We start from the raw sequence: 8921 nt of genomic DNA on the forward strand, positions 1-8921 counted from the left end.
ATCTGGACAGACTGTTAGGCCAGCTAAGTAATAATATAATCTGGACAGACTGTTAGGCCAGCTAAGTAATAATATAATCTGGACAGACTGTTAGGCCAGCTAAGTAATACTATAATCTGGACAGACTGTTGGGCCAGCTAATTAATAATATAATCTGGACAGACTGTTAGGCCAGCTAAGTAATAATATAATCTGGACAGACTGTTAGGCCAGCTAAGTAATAATATAATCTGGACAGACTGTTAGGCCAGCTAAGTAATAATATCATCTGAACAGACTGTTAGACCAGCTAAATAATAATATAATCTGGACAGACTGTTAGGCCAGCTAAGTAATAATATAATCTGAACAGACTGTTAGGCCAGCTAAGTAATACTATAATCTGGACAGACTGTTAGGCCAGCTAAATAATAATATAATCTGGACAGACTGTTAGGCCAGCTAAGTAATAATATAATCTGGACAGACTGTTAGGCTAGCTAAATAATAGTAATATATGCCATTTAGCAGACACTTTTATCCAAAGCAAATTAGTCATGCATGCATAGATAATTTTATGTATGAGTGGTCCCGGGAATCGAACCCACTATCCTGGTGTTGCAAGAGTGATGCTCTTCCAACAGCTACAGAGGACCAAGTAATAGCTGACAAGCTATAAGATCCAAACTATGTACCTTTACGAAGCTTTATTAATTGTCATTGAAGATATTGCCTGAGACACAATCCTAAACTCTGGTCTATGTTCTGGTACCTGCAATGGTACTCTTGCTCTCTCTCTGGTGACTGGCTGCCAGGCAGAAGAGGTGGAAGGCCATGTAGAAGTTCCAGTCTGGGACTCCCTCCTCCAGACCCATAGAGCTGCAGTACTGCCCCATCACCTCCTCCACAGTGGGGATACCCAGCTGGACTAGGCCCCTGTCAGATATACCTGTAGGAAACACAATGAAACCACCACTGTGTTGATATATTGAATCAACTATACTGAACAAAAATATAAAACGCAACATGCAACAATTTCAAAGATTTTACTGAGTTACAGTTCATATAAAGGAAATCAGTCAATTTAAATAAATTCATTAGGCCCTAATCTATTAATTTAACATGACTGGGAATACAGATATGCATCTGTTGGTCACAAATACCTTTAAAAAAAAAGGTAGGCGTGAATCAGAAAACCAGCCAGTATCTGGTGTGACCTCCATTTGCCGTATGCAGTGCATAGAGTTGATTAGGCTGTTGATTGTGGCCTGTGGAATGTTGTCCTACTCCTCTTCAATGGCTGTGCGAAGTTGCTGGATATTGGCGGGGACTGGAACACGCTGTCGTACAAGTATATCCAGAGCATCCCAAACATGCTCAATGGGTGACATGTCTGGTGAGTATGCAGGCCATGGAAAAACTGGGACATTTTCAGCTTCCAGGAATTGTGTACAGATCCCTGGGATATGGGGCCGTGCATTATCATGCTGAAACATGAGGTGATTGCAGCGGATTAAATGGCACCACAATGGGCCTCAGGATCTCGTCACGGTATCTCTGTGCATTCAAATGGCCATCGATAAAATGCAATTGTGTTAGCTGTGCATAGCTTATGCCTGTCCATACTAGGGCTGTCCCCAACTAAAATTAAATATTGGTCAACCGAGAGTAGTGCTGTTCTTTCGACCAATCGATTGGTCAAAATGTTTAAACTTATTTTTCCATATATAGACAGACACACCCTATGTGAATAAAACCAACTACATATGCACTGAGCTTGTCTGATGCTTTAAGCACACTGTTTGATTATATAAAATTAACGTCACACAAATTACTCACAATGTGTTAAGAAAAAAAATACAGCGAGTGCCTGTGTCACTGGCGCACGTTGTCTCGCTCTCCTCCCTACTGCAGCGAAAAGGCACCACAACACAGCAAGTGTTTATTGCGCTGTCCATGCTAAAGCTGCCACATCATTACAGCCATATCGTTTCTGTCTTGATTCTGACTGAAAAGTTCCGTTAACGAAATCCCTAATTTGTTTAGGAAAAATGTTCCCTCTTCACTCAACCCATACTCTCTTTACGTAACACGTAAGCATCGCATGCATGTGACCAATAGAGCCTGACCTATAGCCCATCATAATGACATTAATAAATTGGTTATAACAAACTCCGAACACAGTTATGTCGACTGCAAAATGGATGTGGAGGACGTGAAGAAAGAAACTCGAAACGGGTGAATGTTTACTGGTTGTTCAGGAGGGAAAGGGGAAGTCAGATCTGTGGAAGACATTTGACTTGGTTGTGGAGACTACTGGAGATCTAGAAAAAGGAATGTATAGGAGCAAGCGTTGCGTGAGTATTATGTGCAAAACAGGTGTTGTTAGATTACAATAATATTATTATTTTCTCTGACTATTTGGAACAGTAAACAACACCAAATAAGTGTACCAGAGAGTCTGTTCTAACGCAAAAAAATAAATACATAAAGCCTTTATTCCAGCAGACTAAAAACAGTTGCATGCACCTTTCCAACAAGTCAGTTCCAAGTACATTTCTGCCCTGCTAGAGCTGCCCTGGTCAACTGTAAGTGCTGTTAAGTAGAAATGTATAGGATCAACAAGGGCTCAGCCCGCGATGTGGTAGGCCACACAAGCTCACAGAACGGGACCCCCGAGTGCTGAAGAGCGTAACAATTGTCTGTCCTCGGTTGCAACACTCGCTTCCAGAGGCAGTTTGGACCTCGGTAGTAACGTCAGCACAAGAACTGTTCGTCGGGAGCTTCATGAAATGGGTTTCCATGGCCGAGCAGCCACACACAAGCCTAAGATCACCATGCGCAATGCCAAGTGTCGGTTGGAGTGGTATAAAGCTCGCTGCCATTGGACTCTGGAGCAGTGGAAACGCTTTCTCTGGAGTGATGAATAAAGTTGCACCATCTGGCAGTCCGACTGACAAATCTGGGTTTGGCGGATGCTGGGAGAACGTTACACGCCCCAATGCATAGTGGCAACTGTAAAGTTTGGTGGATGAGGAATAATGGTTGTTTTTCATGGTTCGGCCTAGGCCCCAAGTTCCAGTGAAGGGAAATCTTAACGCTACAGCATTCAATTACATTCTAGATGATTATGTGCTTCCAACTTTGTGGCATCAGTTTGGGGAAGGCTCTTTCCTGTTTCAGCATGACAATGCCCCTGTGCACAAAGCAAGGTCCATATAGAAATGGTTTGTCGAGATCGGTGTCGAAGAACTTGACTGGCCTGCACAGAGCCCTGACCTCAACCCCATCGAACACCTTTGGGATGAACTGGAACGCCAACTGCGAGCCAGGCCTAATCGCCCGACCTCACTAATGCTCTTGTGGCCTAATGGAGTCCCCGCTGCAATGTTCCAACATCTAGTGGAAAGCCTTCCCAGAACAGCAGAGGCAGTTATAGCAGCAAAGGTTGGACCAACTCCATGTTAATGGCCATGATTTTGGAATGAGATGTTCGACAAGCAGGTGTCCACATACTTTTGGCCACGTAGTGTATATAGGCTATGTTCAATCTATCAAATCAGTTATTGTTTTCTTGTCAAACTCAGACATTTCTCTCAAAACACAGGGATGTCGATTCGCAAGGAACTGGTATTATCAAAGGACCAAAAAACAGCAGGTTATTCTGGCTGGAATTGCACATAATTACATTACCTGACCACCCCCAGTAAAACTAATCCCATCTGAATATGGTTTAAGGAATTGTTCTCAATCCCAATATGATGGTTAATTTTGCTACTATGCACATAGCAACATAGGGAAAGGTGCCAATTCTATGGTGCACTGAAGATTGTTTCAGAACTGCGGACAGCGACCGTATCCAACGCGGGAGAAAGCACATTTGTTATAAAATAATATTAGATCTATTAGCGTTGCACCATTATTTTTTACATAATATAACAACATGCACATCTTAGAGTGGCCTTTTATTGTCCCCCAGCACAAGGTGCACCTGTGTAATGATCATGCTGTTTAATCAGCTTCTTGATATGCCACACCTGTCAGGTGGATGGATTACCTTGGCAAAGGTGAAATGCTCAATAACAGAAATGTAAACAAAGTTGTGCACAAAATTTGAGAGAAATACATTTTTTGTGTGTATGGAACATTTCTGGGATCTTTTATTTCAAGCTCATGAAACATGGGACCAACACTTTTGTTGTGTTAATATTTTGGTTCAGTGTAAATGCATATTACTTTTAGGTTATATCCCAAATGGCACCCTATATACTGCACTACTTTTGACCAAGGCGCATGGGAATAGGGTGCCATTTGAGTTTTATATCTGTGGGCCTGGTAGGGTGCAGTAGTACAGTTAGGTGGTATAATGGTACCTGTCAGTAGAGGGTTGTCCTGGGGCAGGCAGTGAGCCATACAGCTGAAGGTCAAGTCTGTTAGAGGGTCACCCAGTCTGGAACGGCCCCAGTCCATCACCGCAACCACCTCTGGCTTCTCTGGGTGGAACACAAGGTTCTCCAGGCTACGGACCAGAGAGGGTTTTGGGTTGGATTCATTTCACCACGGCTGTGTTCAAAATGACACCCTTTTCCCTTCATAGTGCACTACTTTTGACCAGATCGATGGGATTAGTACACTATATGGGGAATAGGGTGCCATGTGGGATGCACACCTAATCAGGACTTTTCAAATACAAATATTACTGCTGATTATGTAAAATATACATGCTGTGTGTTTTTGTGTTATACCTGAAGCTTCCATGGATCAGCGTAGATCTCTGGTGTTTGGGGAGGTGCAGAGGAAGCCACTGTATGAGTCTCTCCATGGCTGGGATGGGCGGAGTCTCACTGTCCCTGTACTGCTGAGTCCACCACTGTACCTGAAGCCCCATGTAATCCACTACAGAGGAGAAAGAAGGAGAGAGAGAGAGAGAAGATGAAGGAGAGAGTGAAAGAAAGAGAAGGAAAGAGAGAGAGAAAGAGAGAGGAGAGAGTGAAAGAAAGCGAGAACGAGAGAGGAGAGTGAAAGAAAGAGAGGAAAGAGAGAGAATGAGGAGAGAGAGAGAGAGAGAGAGGAAAGAAAGAGAGAGAGACAGAGAGAGAGAGAGAGAGAATGACACAAAACAATCTTTGCTAAATAAATGAATTACCTGGCTCGCCGTAGTCCTCCAGGCCGACTGCTCTAGTATCTAGACAGTGGATCTGGCAGAGTGTGTGTTGCATGGCTTGGTACAAGGCCCTCCTGTCCCCAGGGGTCAGGCCTGGCAGGGAGGGGTCACTGAACATCCTCCCTAGACAGACCTCCATCAAGAGGAAGGGAGCACCCAGGACACTGGGCAACACAAACACATACAGGAAGAAAACAGAGACAGACAAACAGGGATAAAAAAATGAATAATCTAGAACTATGTAACGTGCATGAGTGTATGTATGTTTCTGTGCTTGTTTCTGTGTGTGTGTCTGTCAGGCAGTGTGCGTTCTCACCTTGGGTCCTCACACAGATCAATGATCTCTGGAACAGGGATGCCGGATCCACTGAGAGATTTCAACAACCTGTGGAGTACAGAGAAGAGAGTGATGAAAGAACACAACGTTTCTTCATACAACTGGAAATGAACTTAAAAGGTTAATGATACAAATGGTGTCACAAATGACATTCTATTCCCTATAGTGCACTGCTGTTGACCAGGGCCCATAGGGTACACTATATAGGGAACATGGTGCCGTTTGGGACACAGACACAGTGATCTAGATAGAAGAGACGAATGATCAATCCAGATGCTGATCACTTCCATCTCACACCCGTCTAATTCCCACAGCTTGGTAGGTGGTGTGTTGGAGGAGCCCAACCTGTACTCTGTCTCCATGGCTCGGGAGGTCTTCTGCTGTTTCCTCAGGAGGAGATGGCGCCCTCCAGTGGTCAAGTGATATAAGGAGTTTGACTGACTGGGGTTGAGTTGTTGGACAGCAACAGAGTCTGCTTCAGATATAGAGACAGACAGCATCAACAGTAAATAGAGACACTGGGTGTGTCCCGAATGGATTCTTATTCCTACTTATTTTGACAAAGGGCCCTTTTTAGGAATAGGGTGCTGTTTGGGACGTAGCCATCATATAGGTGAGCTTTCTAGACAGACATCATAGATCAACATACATGTCCTGGTCCTCCCTTCCCCCAGTGCCTTTAGAGGCTACGGGACTTTCTACTGACAACACTGAGGTAATATCAATTCTATCCATTTCTAGACAGAAGTTTTGAAATGTTCTGACAAAGCTCTGACAAAGGCCAAGAGGCCGATACGTAATATTGTAAACTACAGTTATACTGACAAGAGTAGTGTGCAAGTTGTTATTTAAAGAAATGGATAGATGTACCTTTGTCAGACAGATGGAGAGCCTTCCTCAGGTACTGTGTAAGATGGTCCATAGGGAGCTTTGTGGCCACAGGGGCAGAACCAGGCCCAGGAACAAACCCTGACAGGGGGATCCCCAGCACCCCTTCCAGCTCCTTCACTGACACTGCAATGTCCCCTACCTGAAGAACAATATCTATCACTCACCGGTGGCTCGGTTACAGAGTCTGTGGGTTATGTTCCTTAGTGTTTGGTGACTACTACGAAGCTTGGGGAGGAACTTGAAACACTGCTCAATGAAACAGCGAGATCATTCACTAGGTTGCAGTCACTTGCCCAGTACACCACAACATCTCCAAGATAGAGTGGTATGGGTATGGGGGAGTTAAGAATGCAGAGACTCGGCTCACTCACCTTGATGGCATGCATCCCTAGCTGGGCAGCTGCCTCAACGTTTAACTTCAGGTCATCCAGAAACACAGCCTCATGGGCAGAGACACCCAGTCTGTTCAGGCACAGGTGGTAGATCCTAGGGTCTGGCTTACTGAGGCCCTCCCTACACGACTCAACTATCTACAACCAGAGATGTGGGGGGAGAGAGAGGAGTAATGAGATGGGAAAGGTGGGAAAGAGGGATGGTGAGAGGCAGGATGGGGACAGAGGGAGAGATAGAGAGAGGAGTAATGAGATGGGAAAGGGAAAGAAGGATGGTGAGAGGCAGGATGGGGACATATTTTCACTTTGTATGTTGTCTACCTCACTTGCTTTGGCAATGCACATGTTTCCCATGCCAATAAAGCCCTTGAATTGAATTGAATTGAGAGAGAGAGAGAGAGGAAGTCTACATTGTAATCATAATGCCATTTCTGCACTCAAACACTGAAATTTGACATATAATTGTCTACTAACTGTTACACAGCTACTATGTGTTACTTTTACTATCATTACTAAATAATGTCTACGTCCCAAATGGCACCCTATTCCTATGTAGTGTACTACTTTTAACCAGGGCCTATAGGGCTCTGAACAAAAGTAGTGCACTATATAGGGAATAGGGTGCAATTTGGGACGTACTCGATGTAACCATAAAATGCTTAGTCACCACATCGAAGAGAGAGTGGTCCAGAGGCAGGAAGGGGTCACCGTTCAGCTGGAGGAAGTTGTTGCTGAGAACAGCAGTCTTCAGGCCCCTGGAGCGAGCACACAAAATGGCCTCCATCATGACGGGTAGAGGCCTGGTCATTGGCCCACTGGTCAGATTAGACAAGAATGAGCCAATGGGAACAGGACTTCCTGCCTGAGGGTGGAGCAGCAGAGAGGGATAATGAATTAAGATGTGGGTTTAATCCCAAATGGCACCCTATTCCCTAGTTTAGTGCACTACTTTTAACCAGGGCCCATAGGGTACAGGCTGTACGTACAGATAGACAGTAGACATAAGCTCACTATCTCACTGCACTGCCTGCCGAAGGCCTCCACAAACTCCTCAGCCCCAATCTCTCCACGCATGAACCTCTTCCACGCATTCACCTCCCCACCTGTCCTGATGGCCTTGCCCAGCGTGCCCAGAGGAACACTGTTCTGTTGTTCAAACACTAGAGAGAAAAAGAGACCGAGAATATTATGTTGCACTATATTGACTTCTATGTTTATTTTGATTGAACCTTTATTTAACTAGGCAAGTCAGTTAAGAACAAATTCTTATTTTAAATGACGTCCTACCGGGGAACAGTGGGTTAACTGCCTTGTTCAGGGGCAGAACGACAGATGTGTACCTTGTCGGCATAGGGATTCGACCTTGCAACCTTTCGGTCACTATTCCAACGCTCTAACCACTAGGCTCCCTGCCGCCCCTCCACTCTAACCACTAGGCTCCCTGCCGCCCCTCCACTCTAACCACTAGGCTCCCTGCCGCCCCTATGTATTGAGGCCCTTTCCTCCATTAGGAGTTGAATGGAAATAAGTAGGTCTACCGTAATGGCCTATTTTTGATGTTGGGTTATACAAGGCTTGTGTGGTACATTGTGTGGTACATTGTGTGGCACATTGTGTGGCCTATATAACATACCTGTTGCCAATTTGACAGGTGACGGAATGAGAACTCCATACATGTCAAAAATGACAGCTTTGTAAGTGGAGATGGCAGCAAAGCTTCTGTGACAGAGGGTAGGCATCTTCAGACTCCACAACTGAGACCTGAATCGTGCAGCAGTCTGCATCTTCTTCATCTTGGTTTTGCACAAGAAATAAGTACAAAGATTGTTAGTCAAATGGGAGAAGAGAACACTCTAAAACAAGTAAAGATTGCTGCCCTGTTTCTGACAAAAATACCTCCTTGAATTTATCAAAATCTTAACATTGAAAACATGAGACAGTAGAAAAGTTTCCTCCTTCTTTCAATCTGACCTCTTACTTCAACGTTGTCACCGTCAGGCAATGTCAGATAGTTGTCAACGTCTCTCTCTCTTACCTGTGTTGACCTTACGCAGGCTAACGTTGATTGCAGAATATTATGTGATAGTCTTGTATTCTAGAGACATATTTGCAGTACTGTTTACAATGCAGACATGTTGTACTTCAATGTAGGTCATGT

General features: G+C 44.5%; 1 protein-coding gene across 1 annotated transcript; it reads right to left on the reverse strand.

Annotated features, from left to right (window-relative positions):
* Positions 1-737: 737 nt before the first annotated feature.
* Positions 738-8919, reverse strand: LOC139386653 (acyl-CoA dehydrogenase family member 10-like). Its single transcript, XM_071132420.1, has 12 exons — positions 8735-8919; positions 8397-8556; positions 7775-7923; positions 7431-7625; positions 6743-6901; positions 6351-6510; positions 5826-5952; positions 5460-5528; positions 5126-5307; positions 4725-4875; positions 4353-4498; positions 738-928 (listed from the first exon to the last, which is right to left on the reverse strand). The coding sequence occupies exons 2-12, from the start codon at positions 8554-8556 to the stop codon at positions 738-740; spliced, it is 1689 nt and encodes a 562-aa protein (XP_070988521.1). The 5' UTR covers positions 8735-8919.
* Between the last annotated feature and the right edge of the window lie 2 nt (positions 8920-8921).

This window comes from Oncorhynchus clarkii, chromosome 3 (genome assembly GCF_045791955.1).
Source record: "Oncorhynchus clarkii lewisi isolate Uvic-CL-2024 chromosome 3, UVic_Ocla_1.0, whole genome shotgun sequence".
NCBI classification, from domain to species: domain Eukaryota; kingdom Metazoa; phylum Chordata; class Actinopteri; order Salmoniformes; family Salmonidae; genus Oncorhynchus; species Oncorhynchus clarkii.

What these genes read in the sequence shown, in the direction of transcription:
- LOC139386653 (XM_071132420.1), bottom strand. Translation starts at nt 8,556, where the DNA reads ATGAAGAAGATGCAGACTGCTGCACGATTCAGGTCTCAGTTGTGGAGT. An exon ending in ACCACTCTCTCTTCGATGTG is followed by an intron (nt 6,902 to 7,430) that starts GTGACTAAGCAT and finishes CTCTGGTTGTAG; the next exon opens with ATAGTTGAGTCGTGTAGGGA. An exon ending in GGACAACCCTCTACTGACAG is followed by an intron (nt 929 to 4,352) that starts GTACCATTATAC and finishes TGTTTCCTACAG; the next exon opens with GTATATCTGACAGGGGCCTA.